The following is a 24,798-nucleotide window of genomic DNA, read 5'->3' as shown; positions in this document are numbered from 1 at the left end:
ACTTTCTCATCAAATTTTGTAAAATAAAGAGAGCTTTTAACCCTTTGAACGCCACGCCTACAGAGAGTGCGGCGCGTCATTTTGAATGCAAAAGTTGGCAGAAGGAAAAGGGCCCTTAGGCCACGTGGCCCGATCGGCTTGTTCGATCAATCGGGAGTATAGGGACCCCCGAGGGCCTACCGCGAACCACGTTCGACGTGTTGCCTATGTCACAGTTGCGTATGAATTTACAAGTGCGACAGAGAGGAAACACGTCGAACGTGTTTCGCGGTAGGCCCCCAGTTTTTTTATTCCTGTTGGTTCGATCGTTCGAACCACGAGACCTTTAATAGTAGTTTATGTGACTGCTACACAATGAAAGGCAACACTCGTGTGATCCTTTTAAGAAACTCACTTCGTTCGTTTCTTAAACCCACACTCATGTTTTAATGCCTAATTATGTGCAGTTACATACACTACTTTATCTACACACATATAATTAATACCTTCTTTTATACATTCACTAACCTCATACTTCAGCCGACATCCATCGTTGCTCTCTGGCGGAACTCGCAGATTTGAGAGGTGCCGTCTCCTAAATATCTTTTTATCGCTCATTTTACATGAAACTTTTGCTTAAAACTTGTTTAAAAACAACAAAACAAATTAATTTTATACCTAAAACTAATTAAAAGATAAACTGGAAATTAAAAGATCAAATGGCGGTAAATGAAAACTTTTTTCACACAGTCACGCATCCGTAGTTTTTTTTTAATTCATAGACAAACGGATGAAGTCCCTATTCTCATATGTCGCTTGAGATAAAATGTCGTACGGTTTATATTTAAAAAATATACTGAATTGACGTTTCGTATCGATAATTGTTTTAATATCTATGGATACTAGAATAGACACCCACTTGAGTTTTGACAGCTGTTCCAAATTTAAACTCATAACCTTACAAAAATCTATAAAGTTATAACTTTAAAGTACAGATTTTACCTACTACCACAGATAAAAAAGTACTCATAGTAAAATTGGTTGTCATAATGCTGGTCATTTCCTACGGTTTCTGAATGCATTTTAGAGCATTAATGATATGTGCGTAGATAAATACATATTTCGACAGCACAGATACTTATCTGTAACTTATTAAAGATGTTGCCTGTTCATAAGATGTTTATGAATATTATTTAGATTTTTTTTTGTTTTAGCCCTCTACTTAAGTACCTACCTAGAGGACTTTACTCGTAGTAGCGATGTGACGAGTCCACTTTTTTTCGATTCGAATCATTCGAATCGATTCGGCCACTGATCCGAGTTGAAATTCGAACTGACTCGACTCGACGGTTTGCGTGGTTCGCGACAAGGTCACGGGCCGCGGAGCCGCAAACGAGTCAAGCGGCAGTTGTTGTAAACAGAACCTTCAGGACACCGAATTAAGGTTTATTTTTCAATGGCCATACTACCAGTGAACTCGACTCGGGATGGCAAATCAAGCGGCAGTTGTTGTAAAAAGAACCTTCGGGCTATGGAATTAAGGTTTATTTTTGAATGGCCTTAGCGTAGCGTTGACTCGGCTCGGAGAGTTGGTGAATTGGCGATTCATTATTCGCCGAGTCAGCGGATCGGATACCAAGTTACCAGTCAGTTTAGTGGCCGAGTTGATTCGGATTGCCAATAGTCTTGATTCGAATCAACTCATCTGTAGGTTGATTCGGATTATTCGAATCAGATAACTCGACTCGCCCATCGCTAACTCGTAGAGCTCAAGCTCTAGTTTTATTATTTACTCAGAAATTGTGAAATTTTGTTATTTTTTTTATTGACAGACTACGACAAATAAAGGACTAAATGACATAAAAAATGGTTTATATAGAAAAGCAACAGGTATGTATGTGTGATTGTTACAAAATAGATGTTGGTTATAAAATGTGTTATGAGCTTGTTTTGAAGCATACATTATATAAAATAAAATTATTTAAAGTTTATAAAATTGTTTGTGTCAAAATAGGGCATTTAATTCTGGAAATAATAAATCCAACTCTAATCGAATTTAAGCTGTTGTAAGACATACTAACATTGACAAGTGACAAGTGAGTGAGTGTTTTTGACAAGTGAGTCTAAACCGTAAAATTATTCAAAATCCAACTCCCATTTCTCCAGCTACTGCGAGCGATGCTTCAGTCACCAGTTATTGTGATAACAGGTTCAACTGCTTGAGTGTGGCTAGGATAAGCCGGGAACTTGGTGATATCTTGTTGTTGTGATTGAACACAGCCTTTTATATTTTTCGTCGTTAGAGCAGCATTGGAAAGGGGGGAGGGGGATGGGATATAACTTATTTTATCCCATGTAACCACGATCCTGTCGGTATCGAAACGAACTGTCAACGGTACGTGGCATGTCACCATTTGTGTGGTACATACGTAACTTAAATGTTTAGGGTGATAACACTAATAACTCTTAAATTTGGTGACATTTTTAAAATTCGTCATTTATTATCCGGTAAAAGAAATATATATTTCATTCATTTTCATTATCCCCCTTTCCTTTCTCCTCCTTTCTTTTCTCCTTTCAGTCGTGTTTTAATTTATCGCCATTCGTTGCGAATTTTCTATTTTTCGAACTTGTATCGTAATATAATAAACACATTTTCGGAGATTAGTAGTTTCTTTAAAATCGCTTAACATGAAAAAAGATTTTTGTGGGCCAGACCTGACTGATATTTTGATTTGTTGTTACAGTTTCGCCCCTGGCTAACCAGCGTAGTTAACTACGCTACATTCGTCGAGCCACCGACTGTCTACCTATCATGACGCACACGTTTTGTCCTAGTACTTAGGTACTTAAAAAGTTCACTGGGGTGCAATAGAGTAGCATCACTGCATTATTTACTTAATTTTTCCACTATATATACGCAGTCACTGACGGGAACTGGCTGGTTGATTTCATCACGTCTTAACCGATTTTGACATTTTGTATAAGGTAATACAATCAAATGAAATTCAGGTGGAACAAATGAAATTCACATTTTTTTATCTAGTTATATTTATCTTCATAATATAGGTACACAAAAGGCAGCTATCGATACTCTTACAGAGTGAAACGGACTAAGTATTTTATATTGTATATAAAAACACAGATTACAATTGTATGATATTGTCAGGTATAATAAGCTCTAGAACTAAAGATAAAGAAACTCTTGTGTACATTGATACTACGTAAATAGTATTTTATGAATAGTCGGAGAATTAATTAGTTGACCCAATCTATCAACAATAAAGTGTTAAAAGTAGAATAAGGCTTTGTTCACATGCACGGCATTGTCCTGCACGATTTTTTGCAGTATACGGATAAATAGTGGCACATAGTTTGTGCATAGAACCATTCACACGGCGTTTGTACTGCAAATAAACGTACATTGTTTATACGTTTAAACGGATACTCACCGGACTTGTCAAGCAAATCGAATGAACTTTAATGTATTCGGTTTGCAGTGGCGAGTAGTATAGTATTGTTTCATTCACACGGCACGATGTTATATACGTTTTCAATCGAACAAGCGTCTTAATGTAATTTCATAGACATTCAGGATGCTCGACGAATCTTATATAGATAACGAATTATTAATTAATTTAGTGGAACAAAACTTTCAATAGACATCCGTAAGTAATTGTAAAACTTTGCTTCATCGTTCCTATGGTTAGCTTTATACATTTTCAAATGTTTTATTACGCATAGATTTTTTTTACGGGATGTACCCAAAACCTTCTGTTTTGTCAGCGGTGAAACCGTTATCGCCATAGATAGGTACTAATATAAAAGTATCATGAAGCGTGGAACCATTACAGACCTCTGCTCGTTGTGACCACTGTGGCTATTCGGCGTGAAAATGGTTTTTAAACGAATGAAAATCTACCTTATGAACATCCGACTGGTTGTACGTTTAAAATCGAATACGTGAAAAAACGTGCAGGACGTTGCCGTGTGAACCTAGCCTAAAAATTCAATACCTATACTATGTCATTATAATGATAAAATTAGTCATTTTCCTTTGGTCAGTAAAATCTAGTAAATAAAAGGTACTTCTTAAGTAGGTATATATATTTATCTGTCCATATTTACACATAACAATAATAATTATTTATATGCATTTTATAGTCTCTATTTACATACTCATGGTTCATTACGACCGAAAAAGCTCTGCTATTTACATTACAATACTATGCTGTATAATTATCCCGCTTACAGTAGTATCTAATTGATCCCGCTTAAATTACACAGCTTCTTTAGCAGTTAGCTACACCAGTCCTAGTTATAAATTAATTATTAATTATTCACTTACTAATTTTCTCAAAACTAAGTTGCTACATATACATAAGTAGAGACGCTACTGTAAAAAGGCTCCGAATAGCAATGGATTCAGTGACACCTCGAGTTAAGTACTTAAGTATGACTGAATATCGAAAGTAGTTACTCTACGTCCATTTGTTTCTTATAACGGAGCTTAGTCGTCGTCCCCACATTAGGTGGTATCATACAATAGTTCCTTGCAAGTGTTGAGTGTCCGGCGACGACGACGGAATGCTCGGGCACATCGACGTGGAGGGGAGAGCAGCGGCGGCCTCCTGGTATCCGCCGAGTGCCATGCTCGTCCCCGGGAATCTTTCGGCGGGAGTCTCCTCCGGAGGCGTAACCTCTAACCCTATGCTACCGTTCAAAGCTATTTTGATCGCATTAGCGTTTTGCTGTTGCTGTTGTTGCTGATGTTGCAATAAGGAATTAAAATGTGATATGCCTATTTCTTCGAGACTACTCTTTCTTCGACGAGAGCCGACGCCACTGAGACTTTGTCTTAATGAGTTAGATCTTCGCAGAAGTATGTCATCTACTACTCGAAGTGAATTGGACCGTCCTCTAAAATCCGTTATGATTGTTGGACTATCCGGTAAAGACAACGAATTGGCTTTTGTTGTGCAGAGAGGTGGAGCCCTCGGCTGGGTGAACGTGGCACCGATACCAGATCCTCTTCTGCTGGCAACGCTCTGTGCTTGAATTAAAGCTTGGGAACAGAAACTAATATTCGATTTTCGTCGACTATTATGTCTCTCAAACGTTTTTTGTGCTGAAAAAGGGGACGGACGCACCAAATATCTGGAACAAACAGAGTATCAGTAACAGCAAAATTCATAGGTAGGTAGTTAAGTTAAAATAAGATAAACAGTATTATGGTTATGGCCAACCGGGGTAAGTGCCACTTTGGTGTTATTGCGTCTATTTAAGTTAATTTTTAAACAACGTTTGTTACTACAGCTCAGCAGCAGAAGGGCTGCTCTTCAGCAGCGCCAGAACCACCAAGATCCAAAAGTCTCTCCCATCCCTCGCGCCCGTAAGAAGTCCTACGAACACATTTGGTGGACACCCCAGCATTTTTCATAGTTTTGATGAACAGCGCCACGCGTGGTAAATTAAAGAACTAATTCGACCAAAATGCCGACGACTTACAAACGGCGTCGTCATTTTACAAACGTGAAAACTGCACTAATCCAGCTGATCCACCTCTGAGAACGACCTCGTATTCAAGGTCAGCTTTTTGTAGAGGCTAAAATTTTATAAGACGAGTAAACTACCGATACCGTGCCAATAATTACTTATTGTTCTCAATTATATACTTACATGATATCTCCTTCTTGTATATTAAGATCGCAACTTGGGTTGATAATAACGTAGGACAAACTGTTCCTCTTCTCGCTCACGTCGTCGTAGTCGATTCCAGTTAGGTTCAACGATTCCATACGCGAGCGCACTAGGTTTGCGATTTCTGCTCTTTCTATTTGCTGCGCATGATTGTCTCTTGCTTCGTCTGCGAGACTTGTAGAATACTGTGGATTTTATTAGTACTTAACAAAACCAGTAACTCAGTTTGTACAGTAAGTGTCCCAACCAAAGTACCCACGTCGCCATACTAGTAGTTTAGGAAAATGGATACTTATGCTAAACTGAAAATCATAATAGGATTTCAAAAAAAGTAAGATAATGTTGCCACTGCAATAATTTGTTAGTAAAATAGTAAATTCCTTTTTATAAATATACACGCTAAGATAATTTATTTATTGGTAATATTACTCCTACGATTTGAATAAGTACTTTATTTATTTATTTATTTTTACATAAATACAAGACGCGCTAGTAAAAACTGGCAACATTTTTTGGAATCTAATTACGATTTTCAGTTTAGGGCACCGTCTGTACCTACAGCATCTAGTATTTGTATGATCAAGAAAAACTTTTAAAACTTACGTCGTTGTAACCAGCACAATGTTATTTACATTATTTATGTACATATGATTTATCTATACCTGTAGCAATGTTGCTGACTTTAAAAACTGGTGACATGCAATAATTGCTAATAATTTGTTATGCGTAGCACATGAATGAACGCTGATATAGCGTAAAATATACATACAAAGTCAGTTAATAGATCAATACAACGTATCTCGAATGGCTTCTGTGCGTAGACGCGCACAAGGTTATCTAAAGCAGTTCTACAAACTACAACTAAATCTAGAATTTAAGTTACTTAGTGCTATGTGTTAGTGTTTAATCTCTAAATAACATAATTCCTATCCACAAGAACTAACATGGCAGTAACTACTGTAAGATACCTAATAAATAATAAATGATATTGGTCAATTGTACACAGATCGAGCTAATTCCACAGTAATAGTCCGGTAGCCGGCTGTATGAAACCCACCTGATAAAAATAGATAATACCTACTCTGTGGTGGTAGCTGTATTTTCGTAGCTTCAACTGCTTTTGGTCGCCCGTGGCAAGTTACAATCTGTTTTTCAATGTGGTTTTTTGATAATTTTTTCTACTTCTACTTTTTTTGCCATTTGCACAAAATTTGTCAAGTTAAGCTGCGGGCGACCAAGAGCAGGTGAAGCGACTAAAAGTCGGCTACAGACAGGGGTGCGAAACTCCTGAGATCGGCCAAACTCGGCACCGCTCGGCTCAACATTGCTCCGAGCAATTATTAATTATTAGGCTTGGCACCACTTGACTTCCTTTTGCGTGCACGACCACAGATAAGATAATCACTTGAATTTTGACAACCCTAAATAGCCGAAAGGGATAGTGCCATATATTAGAAAGAGATAGCAAGATTCGACGCTGAACCGCTGTCAAACTTTGGTTTTGTAGGAAGTTTCCTTTCTGTACGATAGTACTATTATTCTGTGCTACAGAGTAGAGAGTACCTATTTTCTATTATTTTATCAGGTGGGTTTTATGCAGCCGGCCACCGGACTGTAAAAGCTCAATAAGGCTTGTGTTGTTGTAACATACCTAGAGGGACAGAGATAATAGAACCCAAGTATATCGAACTTGTATTAGACCCCGCATGTTAAAAATGACATTTGACTATAAAGGTCACTTGAATGACATTTTGTCTCACTCAGTGAGCAAAATGCGATTTTGCTCACTCATTTTGTCTCACTGAGTGAGCAAAGAGCGATTTTGCTCACTGAGTGAGACAAAATGACTCAGTGAGCAAAATCGCATTTTGCTCACTGAGTGAGACAAAATGTCATTCAAGTGACCTTTATAGTCAAATGTCATTTTTAACATGCGGGGTCTAATACAAGTTCGATATACTTGGGTTCTATTATCTCTGTCCCTCTAGGTATGTTCTCACTGCTTAGGGTGAAAAATGTTGTGTACTACACGAGATCAAAGTTATTTACATCTCGTGCGCTTTTGAATCCCTTACTACGCTCAAGATTCTAAATTAGAATCTTTCGCTTGCACGGGACTCAAAATAAGCACTCGAAGAAATATCAAACTTTGATCTCTTGTTGTACAAATAACTATTCCTGTCTTTTAATAATATTCCCAAATACATAGATTCAAGTCCCGCGTTCGAAAATTTTTTTGATATCCATACAAACTTTCGACCCCTTTTTCACCACCTTAGGGGATGAATTTACAAAAACGCTGAAATTAGTTTTCTTGTATTTTAATAATATATCTTTTTACTAAGTTTCAAATTCCTATCTTAAAATAAAACTTGAACCCCATACAAACTTTCATCTCCTTTTTAACCCCCTTAGGGGTTCAAATTCTCAAAATTGCTTCTTATCTCTTGTACAATTTATAAATGTAATCTAGAGTGCAAATTTCAACTTTCTATCTTTTGTAGTTTCGGCTCTGCGTTGATGAATCAGTCAGTCAGTCAGGACACTTGCATTGTACCCCACCCTCCCCGACTAGACGCACGCTTCTTGTTGCCTCCCAGGCTAGAAATGCTTAGAATTACTCAAATATGAGATGTGATGAAGCTCATAGCGTAATAAAAAATTTTTGGGTCATGTATGGTAGCGATACATAACTGATTCCAGTAAGTTTAATTAATCTTCATCGAATGCGATAGACGGCGTAATACTCGTCAATGTTCCCTATAAAAAAATAATAGGGCCTGGAATTTTGGGTGCTGTTGTAGGGAGAGAACAAGACTACTTACTTATTAATCGAAGTTATCTGCGATCGTTTGTTTTATTAGTCTCTTTATCAAATAAAACCTCAAACGTAGTAGGTATATCAAACTATCCGATACCCTGTTATTTTACTCAAATAAATTAACCACACTGATACAGTAACAGACTGATAAAGAATATCGTTAAATAACATTGCTCTGTCCCTACAATCTGTCAATAGCCGCACCCAACCTATGAAGTCCGAATATTATATTAAACAATTACTGCTTTATTGTCGTCCTACACACAAAACCATTCGGAGTTGATTGAATTACGAGGTATATAATACAGATAAGTGGAGGTCCGTGCGAAAGGGCTCCGAGAATGTCTTACCGCCGGCGTACGTTCCCCGTAGCAGCCGCCGAGACAGCCCGTGGCCTCCCGCCGCCCGCACGCCGGGAAACCTCCTTCTCCCTCCTCCTGCTGCAACTATCGTGTCACACTTGTTTTCCTACCATTTACCTCGCCAATTTTGTACATACAACACTAACTACTGTGTTACACTTAAGGGATGGGCGTGTTCTTGGCAATAGCCGAATATAAAATGGTTTCTACGTTTACGGCACCCAAAATATTTTTAGTTATCTGGGCTATAAATTATTTTGATGATGATTGCGTTAACACTGAAAGAACTTGTGTTACAGTGCTGTCTGATATCTGACTACCTACTCTATGATACATGAAATAGGCTGATGTCAACTGATGCTAGTGAAAACAATATCTAAGGCCTATATTCTTATTGACGGACTAAAATGGTGCCATAGATTTAAATTCTCAGTAAACACTAAATATAGTTATCATATTAAATTACAAAAGGCGAGCATTATTTCGTATATGTTGCGACGGAAAAGTACAGTCAGCTGACCGTACCTTTATCCTCTCTGGTGCGCATTTTTAAACTACTATGCAGTATATAGGAAATTCATTATATTTTTTATAGGTAGATATTCGGTTGCACGTTGTTTCTTATATAGTTTTAGTGGCAAAGGTTTGGTTTTTCCTCATCAACAGCTGTAACAACCATTCAATTTGGAACACCAGTTTAAAATTGAAATTTTGTGTGCGAAGATACGGTAAATAATGGGGTCTCCGTACTCGTACACCACATTAATATGTATAAGTAACAGCAGATTTTGAGGATAAGTATGGCCTGAATGTCTATTGAAGCGTTTTTTGTAAATATTATTACACTCGGCGCTGGCTAGCCAGTTCCTTTGCTTGAACTTGGCTTGACACGCTGCCGCGTGTCTAGATTAGAGTTAAACCAAGAAAAGTGCAGAGATTTTGATAGCCCACTCAGTGCAAGTGTTATTTTAAACGTCAAACTTCTATAAATTTAATGACATAAATAACACTTACACTGTGTGGGCTATCAAAATCGCTGCAGGATTATCTTGGTCTAACTCTATTACGTATTATCTATCCTATAAAAAAATCTTGTACAATTACTAGTTAACGTAAATGTAAAGTTACCAAGACGAGAGATACTCAAGTTGCAAATTTTGATACGACGTACGAACCAGCGTGAGAATCCTTAAAAAAAGTGGAGTACCTATTTTAATTGAATTTAGGTTTGGTTAAGTGCCATGACCAGAATCAGAGTTATCGAACATAATATTAAGGCCTGTCATAGAACTAAGTAACTACTTTTCTAAAATACATTGCGGTTCTGTATCATAAGGAAAATAGCACTCGTCGCAAGTGCTGGTGGTATATGGCCAGTGGCCACTGCTGGTTCCAGTGGTAGAAGTAGGTATTTTATCCCGTTAACCAATTCTTTCAGGCACGCAAGTTTTAGTCAAACTGAAAAGGCCCGATTTTAGATAGGTACTTATTAGATTTAGGGCCACTTGCACCATCCCACTAACCCGGGGTGAAGCGGTTAAACCGTTAACCCGGTGTAAATTTGTACTGGTAACGATGGCAAATCAAAGTTTAACCGGTTAACCCCGGGATAAGTGGAATAAGATAAGAAGAGTCTGTCTAACTTTAGATGTTTGACTAATAAATATTAAGTTCTAAAGTCACCCCTTAGGGCCACTTGCACCATTCTCTAACCCGGGGGTTAACCGGTTAAACCTGGAGTTTCCATGGTTACCAGTACAATTTGACACTGGATTACCTGTTTAACCGGTTAATCCCGGGTTAGTGGGACGGTGCAACTGGCGCTTAGTCTTGTAAATTCATACCTTAATAATACTGAATAATATTGCAGTGCAAATAATTAAATGGGAAACTGGGAAAAGTCTCGCTTGTTCTACCAATAGAACTAGCACCAGAAGTAATGATAATAGACTATAGGCGCACGATAATAACTTGAGAAGGAAAAATCTATGTAACTAATTGTATGCAACCACAGTCTTCGTGAATTTAAGTGATTTGTCTACCCCATATTTTGGGTACAGTAATGGATTCGCATGCGGTAAGCAGAAGCAAGAAATATTGAAGCAATGCTAACAAGTGTTCTTGATATGAGTAAACGGCCAGGCCAGGTGATTAGGTCAGAACAAGGTACAACGTACAACCAGGGTTTGAACGTATCTCTATGCGGTTCCATGCATCAGTTATTGCAATATGGCTTAAGCCTACGCTCTAAACAGTCTCGCTATGTTAGGTACTTGAATCCCATTACTGTTATTTCAGCACCTATTCATTTGTACAGTTAAACTTGGATAATTTGATGCCTAGGTATCACTATATCTTCAAAACTATTCCTTCTATTTCCACTAATACAAACATGCAAACGTCTACAACATTTAGGATACTGAGGCGGGATTGCGATCATCGAGTTAAATACCAATTAAGTTTAGATGGTTCCTCAGTCAAAACATATTAACGCAATGGGTTCCAAATGTTTAACACAATTAATTGTATTGGTTTTAGATGGTTTTGTTAACTTATTCCGCGTCCGCACAAAGCAATAAGATTTGTCATGAGGGTATAGCAGTTTGCGATAAATAAAAAATTAAGCACGTGTAGTTTATAATAAAATCAAGTCTCGCGTGAGGAATATAAAGTTATTATGTAAGTACTAACTAATTACAGACACGTCACAAGTGTTAGGCTGGAGATGTGTGTCAACAAGTTACAATCATGGACAAAAGTGTGACGCTGCCCCGAGAATCAAGATCAAAAGGAGTAAAAACACCCGAAAATACAGTCCAAGGACTCGGACTACTGAAATGCATTCATTTGGTAAGGGTATATAACTGAATATATGAAGCAAATGTTTTGGTTCAATAGCGTTCAAATAGTTTTTTGGAAAAGAAGGACTGTATTTAAGGAAAGTAAGTCTGAGTGTAGAGGTAACCGACTCACCGATGGACGCGATGGTCGCATTCTCGCTAGGCGTGACCATAACCAGTTTGACGAAGTCCGTGGCGTCATACTCACGTGGTGAGAGGGATCGGCTAAGCTCGTGTCCTGCGTGCGATAAATCCCGATTGGGATTTCACACGAAGTCGAACACAATTTTTGGTATAGCCGACCATACGTACGAATCCACATGTCTTCTTTTGTTATTTTCATCTGTTAGAAGTCCAAGATTGTTTATTTCAATTAATGATTCACTTTTATTACCCGTATCTTAATGATTACATTAAATGGCATTCGCTTTTATAATAAAACATTCGCTTACATTACATAAAATTGATGAGGTGAGGTGAAAATCGCACATGTCAATGATTTCGCAAAAGTCCCTTAAATAAATATAGGATATATATTAGCGTGGCGTTCCTTAAGCGTCCTAATACAACTTACAGAAGTTAAAAATCCAGATCCGGGAGCTTGGTCCACGCCCAGCAAAAGGCGGACGAAAGTAATGACGTAGTCTTTGACAAACGCCTGGTAGAGCAAAGTGTCCAACATGGAGGCGGAGAAAACCGAGCCCGCGGCGAACGGCAGCCGGAACATGTACGAGATGTGTGACCCACGTTCCTTCTCCAGCTGCACACACACATGTTTCTATGATACTTATTCGTTGTACATCTAAGTATATACACACAAACCTATGGCTATGTAACAGTACCTTTTCCATTTTCGACAGATGCAAGGCGTACTTGTCATGTGCCCTGAATTGCATGAAACGCATATTGGACGACTGTGATAATTCTGTTATCGATTTGATTGAAGGAAAAAACCTGAAAAGGAAAATATAATACACTTTTTGAATTTCGACCACTCGATTTCGTGTATTTCGTTAAATAATATCTCCACTACTAAGCATTTATATTCTACTAATAGAATTGAAATCGTGTGATCAATACCACTAGATTACAAATTTCGATCGGTCGTATTTCAAAAATTTGCATTTCGCTGTTTTCCACCGATTTTCGAGTGACGAAATCGAGCGATCGAAATTAAAAAATCGGCACCCTGGACGTAGTCTAGCCATTCAAATATAAATTAACCGCAATAAACCGTTCGCTATTGCATATGATTATATTTTTTTCGCTGTGCTTATAGAAATTTGTAAGAGAAATACATAGAACGTTTGGTTTACTTGAACATTGTCTGCACCGCCACTATAGTATTACAATCTGCCAGACTGTCTTCTTCTGCGGAGTTGGACAGTTCCTTGTTAACTACCACTACGTTTTCCGCCAACGTTATTCCTGCTCTGAGTAAATCGTCTAAGCTGTGAAAATATAAAAAGACTAATTTATAATTGTTTATGTAATTAGTACTTAACCCTACCCGTAAACAGCGGTCATGCGACTTTATTAAGTATCTTTTGGATTTATTTGGATTATAACACAGTTCGGGCAACGGATAGGCTTGCACATTCTATTTACCAACTACGTTACCCTAAAAATGTTATTGAAATACAAAAACACTGACCAGTCGATGGATCCAAGCATCCAGTAAACCAATGGAAAATATGATAAAGCATCTAAAAATGCAATATCCGGTCTTCTCTCCAGCAATAGTATGATTGGATTTAACGACGTTTTCGATCTAAAATGTGCTCTCAATGGTATGATAAAGTTGTAGATCCCGTTGGAGGCGTAGTCCGCTGCGAGGATGATTGTTTTGTTTTGCCACTGGTATTCCTTGGCGTTTCTGTAGGCGCAGTGCTCGCACACCTGCGCCAGCTGGAGACAGCACAATGGCTTCTTTTCCTTGAGCAGGTAGCACAGTGTCGGGCTCACGCCGATAAATGGCGACACGGGGGGAAACCCTTTTACGATCCTGAAAAAAACTTATCATGGTGCAGTTAACCCAACATTTTCTCACTGTTAATCTCTGTAAAGTGACTGTTTAGGCCGAAAGCTAAGCACCAAAAAGTATAAAAATACAAAATATTTTACGTTAATAAAAATTAAGTAAAATTTCACATACCTACCTGAGCAAAACGGAATTGAAAAGAAATAACGAAGAAACATTGAAAAATTGAAATTTAATTGAAGAAAAGCCTTTAACGCTGTGATAAATGTACCTATTTTATAATTTTGTGTCGTTCCGTGTCTAAATGCTAACATCTAACATAGATTTTAGGAAGTTTTCATGCTTATCAAACGATATAAGGTAAGTGCAGTTGGAGTTAAGAAAAAAAAACTACGATGCATATTTCGGGACTTTAAAAGGGTTATTTAAGTTATTTACTTTACCTCTGTACTACATTATGATTAGACTTTACCTCTGTACTACATTATGATTAGAAATGTTTTATTCCAAATTATATGATAAAGGTATTAATTTATAGGAAATTATTAACATAATTTGACTATGGTCGATTTTGTTCAATTTACTGAATGTATCTAATTGAACAGACACATCTTGAACATATTTGACATCACTCTTTGCGATCGTCGCAAGTAAAAAAAAAAAAGATTCATCAGTTACTTAGTTGTTACATTTTAATCGAAGTAAGTAACTATGTAATTTGGAAGTAAGTGTGATGTCGACGTTGGTCATGTAGTACAATGGGATGAATGTATGGTAGTGAGAGGGTGGGGGGTTCGGTGGTGGCTCACCTGGTGAAGTCGTTACGCCAGGCGCTGTGCGGCGCCTCGCTGCCAGCCAGCGACGAGAAGCTGCTAGTGGTGACGTCATCGCTGGAGGCAGAGCGGGACGGGCCGGAGTGGGATATATGCTCAGGGGTTTATACACATACACACAATGCACACAATTGCATAAGAAAAACTCAACATTCCTAACTGTGTACTAATTTGGTATAATTTTTACAATATAGGTAAAATATTGCGAAGATACATATAGATTGTGTTATCTTGCAAGTGCGCGAAATACTACTAAACTGTTTGTATACAAACTAAAAGAATACTTCATTCCTGTCTCTCTGATAATTAATGTGCACCGTGTTTTTTTTTTTAAACTAGGAATATTCCCTTCAACAATGTGTATTTCTGAGGAGTTGTAAAGGGGCGTTTTCAGATATAAATAATGAAAACCTCATTCTTTCACATCTGGGGGCCGATTTTTGAAATTCGACCACTCGATTTCGTGTATTTTGTTAAATGATATCTCCACTACTATGCATTTAAATTCGACTAATAGAATTGAAATCGAGTGGTCAATACCACTAGATTCCAAATTTCGATCGCTCGTATTTCAAAAATGAGCATTTCTCCGTTTTCCACCGATTTTCGAGTGACGAAATCGATTGATCGAAATTCAAAAATCGGCCCCCTGGACGTTGTTGGGCTCATTCTACTCAGAATCGACAGCATTCATCCCTCCATTAAAAAAAGATGTCCCAAAATGTCCATTCCATAACGTCACGATGTAGTATGAAAAAAAATTTACTTGTATGTGCGGTACGTAGTGGAATGTACAATTTTCATACAATTTTTTGGGACATTTTATTTTATTATTAGAATTGAATATGCTAGTGATTCTGAGTTGAAAGAACCCAAAAACACCGGGATCTGTGAGAATCGGGTTTTCGATATTTATTTCTGAAAACGCCCAAAGACGTACCTAAATGGTTACTTGCGCGGTTTTTATTATGTTTTGTTTTCTTGAGACGACGACGATTTTTTGCATAAACTTTACACATGCGCAGTTACATGTCCTTACAAACGGGCCCGATAAATGATTTCAATTAAGTTATATAAAAAAATGTGTGCTCGTACGTCTTTTTCCCTTACGCTAACTTCACAGATATACCTATTATTTAACAAATATGTGTTTTTTTTTCTGGTCATGGCAACATAAATAGGTATCCAATTAATGAAAAAATGTTTGTTGCGCCCGTCTTCTTAATGACGACAGTAATGATTATGCTGACAACAAATTCGTATATTAAGACAATGTTTAGCGTTTTAGTGTTGTTTCGTAATTATAGCATATGAAAAACCAAATAAGTAGGTACTTGAAGGTCGATTCTGATTTGCATTGCGTTATTTTGAAGATGCTACGTTTTGTTTAAGTTAAGTGATACTAAGAAAATATTCGTGTATAGTTTGGTACAATTGGTACCGAAGAGCGGCTTTGCTGCCTGCTGCCGCGCTGTTACAATCGCAGTTCTATCCTAAGTTAGTATTCCTAACCGAAATTAATGGCATTGAGTATTGTCTTCAACATGACTGGTATTATATACTTGCACTTAAATATGTATTACACCATGATACCATGTATCTTTTGATAATTCTTAGTATATTATGTTCAATAATACATTATGCCGTGCTGTCGTGCCTTGCGGCAAAGTTATCAGGGTAAAAAAACACAGTGCCAGATAATCATAATTATTATTCAGAGAAGCTAAGACGGCTAAGATCAAACCAAAGCTTAATAAATACCGCGAAATATTTGTTTTTGTTTTACAAAGATATATATTACTTTGTCAAATAGTTAATGTCACGGAACATAATGAACATTACATGTTTGTTAGTAAATATCTCGTAGACGTAGAACTAAGTTAAAATAAAAAAATACCTTTTTAATAGCTTGTTTGCTTTGGTTTTATCTTAGCCTTAATAGGTACTTGTTTGGCCTCAAGTTTTAAATGCTCAGAGTATACGCTATGCATTTTCTCATGACTCAAAAAACATATTTAAAAGTAAGTAGTTGAAAAAACTACTCTTGACGACTACATGAAGTAAGATGTGGGCAATCAAGTAAGTTTGAATAACATGGAAATATTAAAAAAATAATTTTACCATACATTCCATGGAAGATCATATAACTAAATGTAATAAGCGATGCCAAAAGAAAACAATGAAAGCTAAGCAAAATACACTTACATGTAAGAACAATGATGAACACAACGTATTGTGCGGGAGTCATGCAGCTTGCGTGATCCTGTTCGGCTATCTAGAGTGACTGTACAGGCTAAAACAAGTATAATAATAACAACAATACTTCACTGTGTCAATGGATTCTTAATTGAAACACAGATATAGGAAATAAAATTGTAAGCAATGGAGTATCATAGCTTTATGTGCTGAGAAGTAATAAATTCAACTATTTAGGTGTAATAGTGTAATCTTTTAGTGAAAGGATAATAAAATGTAATCGAGAGAGAATGTGTTTACGGCGTTTATAGCGTGCATGTAGATGCAGGGAAGCGAGCGCAGGTGGGAGGGGAGCTTACGCGATCTTCTCGGAGGGCGAGCGCCACGGCACGTCGTCGTCCAGCTCGTCCTCGCTCTCGTCGGCGGCGTCGTCGTCCGCCGCGTCGCTCGGGATGTTCAGGCTGCTCGTCACCATGTCGGGCACCGGCAGTATCGACGGCCGACGACTACCTGCTCCACACAAACATACATTTTATATTATGTCTTTACACAGCTAAATTCATGCGTATTCAAATCCATTCTTTAATATCTTCAAACCCAAGGTAAAACTCGGAATAGAAAAACGAAGGTTAAATTATATAATGTCTTTGTTCTTTAACCCGTAATATCATCAGGTTAAGAGAGATTATATTAATTATGTCTTGTACATAGTACCCATCCCACATTTACCATCATCGTGTTTATATTATTACAATCATAACATGATCTTTATTATAACACGCATCTAAAATCAATTATTTTAAGAATTCACTTAATCGATAACTTCAGCATATGATGGAGAAACCATAAACAGCTCAAACTAAAGCAGATATGCTCTCTGCACTTATAGATACGAGTAATGTACAATTACCGGTTATGCAATTTTATACCTTTACTAAATAAATATGTACCTACTAACATTCATGTACCTGTATTTCTTTAATATAAGCAGAATTAGAATAAGAATGACACTTTCCTATATTCCTTAGCCTTGTTAGGGTTTGACTGTAAGGGTACTGTTCTGCTCGTTCATAGCCCGGTCAATTGTTATATGATATTATAGATGTTGTATTAATCTATAAATAATGAATTCCTGTAAAGGTCGGCTCACCTAATAATTTCTAGTATTTCTACTCTTAATATGTTAAGTAAAACAATATTTCAGAAATATAGTAGTGGACCCTATAATGGACGTGGAACCAGTAATGGGACAAAAAAACATAATTCCTCTAAAATAAGTATCTAAAAGTAGTTTATAAACACTGGCTGTATATTATCATAAATAAGAGTCCTAGAGCTGTTTCAGTTTGAAGTTTTATTAAATTTGGTTGTTTTTTAAGAAATTGGCGTCAACCTAAAAGTTGTCGTGTCACTGAAAAAAAATACCACTACGAATTCTTAACAACTTTGCTAAGAAAGGTGAGTTAATTTTTTAATTTTTAATTAATTAATACTTGATGAAAACTAGAATGTGTTTTGTTAATTGCATTTACCATGAGATAAGGTATACAACACACTATGTTGTGACTCCACAGATGTAAAAAAATAGTGGTATTTGGCCCAATCCCATTATAGGAGCTGTAAAACTGCGTACCTCCTATGATGGGACAAATGACAGAATGATGCTTGCTATGCCATAATTTCATGTTTAAACAATACAGAAATAAAATGTAGTTAAGAAATATGTCAATCAGGAGGTATTCTCGGACTTCGGATAAATTAATATCGTTTTTAGGGTTCCGTACCCAAAGGGTAAAACGGGACCCTATTACTAAGACTTCGCTGTCCGTCCGTCCGTCCGTCTGTCACCAGGCCCCAATTTCACAACGGTGACAGGTGCGACGAATTGTAAAATCATTGTTGCTGACGTCACAGGCATCCATGGGCTACGATTACCACTTAACATCGGGCGGGCCGTATTCCTGTTTGCCACCATCATTGTATTATTTAAAAAATATTTATTATATCGGAAAAAAAACAGATATTTCTCCTGCGAAGTTTCTGACAATTGTCAAAGATTTAGAAGAATTGTAGGTAATTCTTGACAGGTAATGAGTTATATGTCGGAATTTCGTGACAATTGTAGTGTTTCTTGTGACAATTGTCATAAACTTAGCAAGAGAAATATCTGTTTTTTTCCGATTACATAAATTTTTTTTTAATAATACAATGATGGTGGCAAACAGGAATACGGCCCGCCCGATGGTAAGCGGTAAGCGTAGCCCATGGATGCCTGTGACGTCAGCAACAGTGATTTTACAATTCGTCGCACCTGTCACGTTGGTGAAACAGGGGCCAGGCTGTATCTCACGAACCGTGATAGCTAGACAGTTGAAATTTTCACAGATGATGTATTTCTGTTGCCGCTATAACAACAAATACTAAAAACAGAATAAAATAAAGATTTAAATGGGGCTCCCATACAACAAACGTGATTTTTGACCAAAGTTAAGCAACGTCGGGAGGGGTCAGTACTTGGATGGGTGACCGTTTTTTTTTTGCTTTTTTTTGTTTTTTTTTTGCATTATGGTACGGAACCCTTCGTGCGCGAGTCCGACTCGCACTTGCCCGGTTTTGTTCCAAACTTTTATTTAACTTGCCCTGTTAGTTAGTGTGGGTCCAATCTTGGTAGCTGAATTTGAGCCACTTTTCGATTCGATTCAGTTGAAATTTTGTGTAAGTACCTACGTAATTAAGTATGCAAATCGGATGGTAATGTAATATTATGATAACATGGACCTGATCTGATGATGGAGACAGGAGGTGGCCATGGGAACTTTATCGCAATAAACCCTAACTAATTGTGTTTGGGTATATTAGAATTGTCTCGATGGATCTAATACAATAATAATTGGCTGTGGAAAGAAAAATACATTCAGCGATAAAAGCTTATACCAAAAATTGTTTTATTTTGCCGTAATTTATTCCCCATTTCAATATTTTATACTGATAGAGCAATGTCCATTATAGGGGGCCCATTACTGGATCCACGTCCATTACCGGGGGCCCATTACTGGAACTTTGGTGTCCATGACTGGAGAAAAAAAGCATAGTTTTAATTTGTAAATATGTGGAAACTAATTGCAGTATCTTTGATACAACACGCCTAAAACATGAAAGACGGATAGGACTTTCATCTTTTAACACGCTAAGCGGTAGACCATTTACATGTATAAGGGAAATATCATAAATACTCCAAATTTCCTCTTAAATGTCCCATGACTGGTGCTGTTACTATATACCTATCTCCCTCAGTGTAATCAAGAATATAATTACTTCCCTACTTAATTGAATATTTATGTCTGATCATTACCAAGACAGGAAATGGGATTACTGTACCTATATTAATATTGTTTTATAATACCTATCTCACTTTAATTAATTAATAGGTACCACTTAATATATTAAAACTTTATTACACACGCTTGTTCTTTACGGCATTGTGATAGGGTTTATTATAAAAGTTAAAGGTTGCCCTTTTTTGTGGGAACGCAACAACGTAACGGAATGAAAAAAGTCTAAAAAATGTTTGATTGCCATTAAAATGAATGTCAACATAGTTACTTGTATTTCTATTTAATGGCTGTCATCCGTGGAATAGATCTGTTCTTAAATAAAGCTAACTCTACACATATATACAAAATGCCTATGATCTTCGCGAGTCGGGAAATGATTATTCACTAGATATGAAACAGTAAAGATATATGACGTTCCATGGGAAAAGGTACCTAACGGCGGCAATAATATTATTGTGGCGCCATAAGGTACATTTTGCCGAGGAACGTCACATAGGTATCTAGTGAACCTCTAATTCATTTCCCGAATCGCGCCGTATGACGTACGTAGCAGTTCCACAGTTTGGCACTTTAAAGTCGGTGCAGAGTTAGCTTAAGCAGACAGACTCTAGGAACAACACAGCAACAACCGATAGTACCTCTTCGGTAATTCAGGGCATCCGGGCTGAGGAAATTTGTGTTATCTGGTTTGGGCAATAGTAGATGGCTGTCAGTGGCGCTATCAGTACCAGGCGAGTCTTTCAGGCACGTCCTGGAGTCGGATGCAGATGTTCCTTCCCCATATTTAGCTGTGTATGACAGGACAAATCATCAACACGTATAAACGCTTCATAATCATTTGAATAAATAGCACTTAAATCTTAACCAATTATCCGTAATTATTTCATCGATATTTCATACGTAGCGAGTGTCATGATACGAGTATGTAGGTCAATGTTGTGTCAAATGAGTCTCGAATATACAAATAAATGCGTCATTTTAAATGTTTTGAGTGGGTTAGCAGGCATTATAAATTCAGTAGGGCTATGATGGTCGGCTCTTTATCATTTGTCACCATGCATGTCACTTTCTAACAAGCGAAAGTGATGCATGGCATAACAGGTGATAAAAATGCGACCATGAGACCGCTTCAGGGGGCCGATTTTTTAATTTCGATCGTTCGATTTCGTCACTCAAAAATCGGTGGAAAACGGCGAAATGCTTATTTTTGAAATTCAGGCGATCAAAATTTAGAATCTAGTGGTATTGACCACTCGATTTCAATTCTATTAGTAGAATTTAAACGCCTAGTAGTGGAGATATCATTTAAAGAAATACACGAAATCGAGTGGTCGAATTTCAAAAATCGGCCCCCAGATCTACGTTGCACAACATTTATAAAAATAAATACCAAAACCTGCACAATATATGCCAATGAGAAGTCGTAATACCGGGTGTGGCCTGTAACACGAGCAAATAATTAAAACATAGATTGTACTCCTCAAATGGTGACACTTTTGTTCAACAAGTGTAAAAAATTAAGAAGTATTTAGAGTCCCTATTTTTTATAGAAAATAAATATTATCTTCAGTGGACGCCATCGCCACGCCATATCATTGTGATTGACGTTGCTTGTCACTTCTTAAACATAACAATACATTGCGTCGCAATACATTGCGTCTTAGAATAAACTTTAAAGTGTATTAAAATCAAACCACAAGTTATTTTTAAAAGTCGTTGAACAAAAGTTGGTCAGTATGAGGAGTACACCCTACAGTTTAATTTTGTGCTCATATTATAGGCCACACCCGGTATATATAACAACACTGACGAGGTATGTGTCGAGTGCACGAGGCGCATGGTTAAATGCATATGCATGGTAATATTGCATGCTCGAGCCTGACCTAGCGGCCTGGCTTCCACTATATTTCTCTTTAATATTTTATGAGAACTATGCGCCTAGTGGTCGATATTTCGTAATAGGTTGGTACTGATCATTTTGTTATTTTCACCCTGCGCTTTGGGTTACCAAGTTTAGTTTAAAAACGTCACGAAATCTCCGGTTTACGTTAATTCTTGTTGGTAATTTTATTGTGCAAATTGACAAAGAATAGGTAAATAAAAAATGTGTCCTGCACACACAGATACGTGCAAACTTGCAAAGTGTAGTCTGTGTTATGGTTGACTAATGTAATTTTATTAGGCATACAAGATGTTCTGGAGACCGTTGCAAATTATATTTCATCAATTAAGTAGATACAAACACGTTCTACGGAACGTCGGAACGTTAGAATACGTTCTATTGGCATACATACCAAGAAAGTTATTGAATCAAGGTAACCCTCCGCGCTCAATCTAATTTCAAACAGAAACACTGATAAACATGCAAAACATCACAGGCACACATTTATATAGACGTAAAACCGCGCTAATAGCTCTTTGTATCACATAAAATTATAAAATAAATCTGGAGACAGCAAACAGTTCATTTATTGTCGTTGTTAAAATATTAGACTTGTATTTGGAGCGCAAAGTAGGTAGTCGTTACATTAAGACGGTCTATTTAAACGTGCGTCCGTGCAAAACATAGATTCCCAAAACCTTTTAAACGCCTAATAATAGTTATTTGTTTTACATGGGGCAAAGTTGTTGTTTAACCGCTCGTGCTAATATTGATACCCGAGCAAGCGAAAGATTCCAAAATTGATCCACGAGCGTAGCGAATGGTTCGAAAAATGGAATCTTGAGCGTTGCGAGGGTTTCAAAGCACGAGGGTTAAACAAAATTTGCCCCCGAGTGAAACACAAAATTTTTCACCACACCAACCCTAAGCAAATATTAAATGTAAAATATGAAACAAAATAAACCAAATCAAATCCAAATGAATGTTATTAAATATTTATGATCCAAAATCATCATTTAAAAGTAAATTCTACCATCAAACATAAGAAAACAACTCAAACTTTGCCTCACATGTGAATAAAATGCAACTTTGCTATTAGTTTTTGAAGTGCAAAGTAAGCCTTTCCGAGCTGGTGTGGTGAAAACGTATTTATTGATGTAATATTTTACCGCTATATGCACGGATAAGCATGCCTGTTTCAAACTAGTAGGCACATCATGTCAGCTTATAGCGTTTAAAGGGTTAACTTGAAAATTATTCAATGAACCTACGTTTTACGTCTGCGCTGTTGTTACAGCGAAGCTCATTTAACAGATATTTCGTTATGGTGTAAGCATGATATTATTTATTAAGAGGCGCACGAATCTAGTCGCTGCCATACAATCAAAGAAATGCTCTCATTTTAAAAGAAAATTCTGAAATTACATGAAATTTGACATGAACATTCAAGTAGGTAACATACAAAACTATGTCTGGGTCTGGTACTAGTTTTCATTGCTAGGAATTGTAATAACTACAAAGAAATTAACTAGTTTTGCATTCAAATATTCTACTCGCTCTATTTTCTGTTTATTAAAATTTCTAGCAACGATAACTAGTACTATCACCCACACTGTTAACTGTATGTAGGTAGACCTTATGCCTTTTTAATAAGGTCCACCGATGTACAGTAAGCAGTGTAGCTGTTTGTACATACATAGTTACCAGACAAATATATGTTAGGTCAATGTTAATAACACTGTGCCTAGCCAAGGTGACAATCGCTTGCGCTATGACTATAACAACGAAACGCATTGTGTCTCTATCACTCTTCCTTATAGTGTGACAGCTGCGTTTCGTTCGCTACGGAGCACAAACGATTGGCAGGTTGGTTACGCCCCCTGTTGTGTTCGTAAAGGTACTTGTTGGCGGCGGGTTCGTGTGGCTCTTAATGCAATATGTTATGATGAAGAACATTGAATAATATTCAGCTGAACATGAAGATTTCCCAAACATTCCCATATTTATCAAACATTCAAGGTTAATGGAAAAGGGTAACATTGACTAGGAATCTTTTGTAAAGCTTGGCCTTCGGCTCGCAACACACGAAACTTGATTTATACCTACTTCCCAGAACACGGTTGGGTTTACATGCTACAGCAAGCATCAAAAGTAGCAGATCTTACTATACGCCAAAAGTATCTAATCATTCTGTAATGAAACGAGAATATGTAACTATGTTTAATATATATATATAAATGTTGAAATATAGAAAAAAAAGACAATAAAATATCTATTTTTACAAGCTTTTATTTACTTTCACCTGACCGTTGTCTGTTTGTCGGTCTGTAATCAAATCAAGTTAAATTTGATCCACTTCCCGGTTTCCGATTGAGCTGAAATTTTGCATACATAAGTACGTAAGTCGGATGACAATGCAATATTATGGTGTCATCGAGCTGATCTGATGATGGAGACAGAGGTGGCCATCTAGGAACTCTGTGATAAAACAACGAAACCTAATTGTGTTTGGGGTTTTTAGAATTGTCTCGATGAATATTAATTGCCTGTGGAAAAAGTACAGTCAGCGATAAAAGCTTGTACCAAAAATGAAACTTTTGCCGAAAACTTATTTGAACGCGAACTATCGAGATACTTATAGGTACATAATTATCTCTGTTTGGAAAAGACGGCAGCCATCCTTGAGTGGCCGATACTTATGGTGCATTGTTTCCTCCGCTACTACTGATGCTGACTGTACAAGTAGTCGCTGACATCCCACTCTTCGCGAGTTAAAATTCTCGTTAAGTAGATGCAAATCGATCTTTAATGAACTGACACTCAAAAGGGAAGTCAAGCGCGCGGACAAGAGTCGGACCAGCCATTCATG

At 37.2% G+C, this 24,798-nt stretch overlaps 1 protein-coding gene across 2 annotated transcripts in view; it reads right to left on the bottom strand.

Annotated features, from left to right (window-relative positions):
* Positions 1 to 3,012: 3,012 nt before the first annotated feature.
* Positions 3,013 to 24,798, bottom strand: part of LOC134679028 (potassium channel subfamily T member 2) — a 160,590-nt gene continuing 138,804 nt past the window's right edge. The window contains exons 14-24 of one of the 2 annotated variants that reach the window (XM_063537828.1): positions 20,686 to 20,835; positions 17,072 to 17,222; positions 14,493 to 14,573; positions 13,357 to 13,707; positions 13,019 to 13,153; positions 12,545 to 12,656; positions 12,277 to 12,462; positions 11,836 to 12,045; positions 8,851 to 8,946; positions 5,659 to 5,864; positions 3,013 to 5,136 (exon numbers count right to left, since the gene is read on the bottom strand). In XM_063537828.1, coding sequence (XP_063393898.1) covers positions 4,518 to 5,136; positions 5,659 to 5,864; positions 8,851 to 8,946; positions 11,836 to 12,045; positions 12,277 to 12,462; positions 12,545 to 12,656; positions 13,019 to 13,153; positions 13,357 to 13,707; positions 14,493 to 14,573; positions 17,072 to 17,222; positions 20,686 to 20,835 — 2,297 coding nt within the window. In that variant the 3' untranslated portion in view covers positions 3,013 to 4,517. The remainder of the gene's footprint in view (positions 5,137 to 5,658; positions 5,865 to 8,850; positions 8,947 to 11,835; positions 12,046 to 12,276; positions 12,463 to 12,544; positions 12,657 to 13,018; positions 13,154 to 13,356; positions 13,708 to 14,492; positions 14,574 to 17,071; positions 17,223 to 20,685; positions 20,836 to 24,798) is intronic. The other variant, XM_063537829.1, reaches the window with a different exon arrangement.

The sequence above is a fragment of the Cydia fagiglandana genome, chromosome Z (genome assembly GCF_963556715.1).
Source record: "Cydia fagiglandana chromosome Z, ilCydFagi1.1, whole genome shotgun sequence".
Taxonomy (NCBI): Eukaryota; Metazoa; Arthropoda; class Insecta; order Lepidoptera; family Tortricidae; genus Cydia; species Cydia fagiglandana.
The sequence above is the reverse complement of the archived record's forward strand: the minus strand, read 5'-3'. Positions and strand labels throughout refer to the sequence as shown.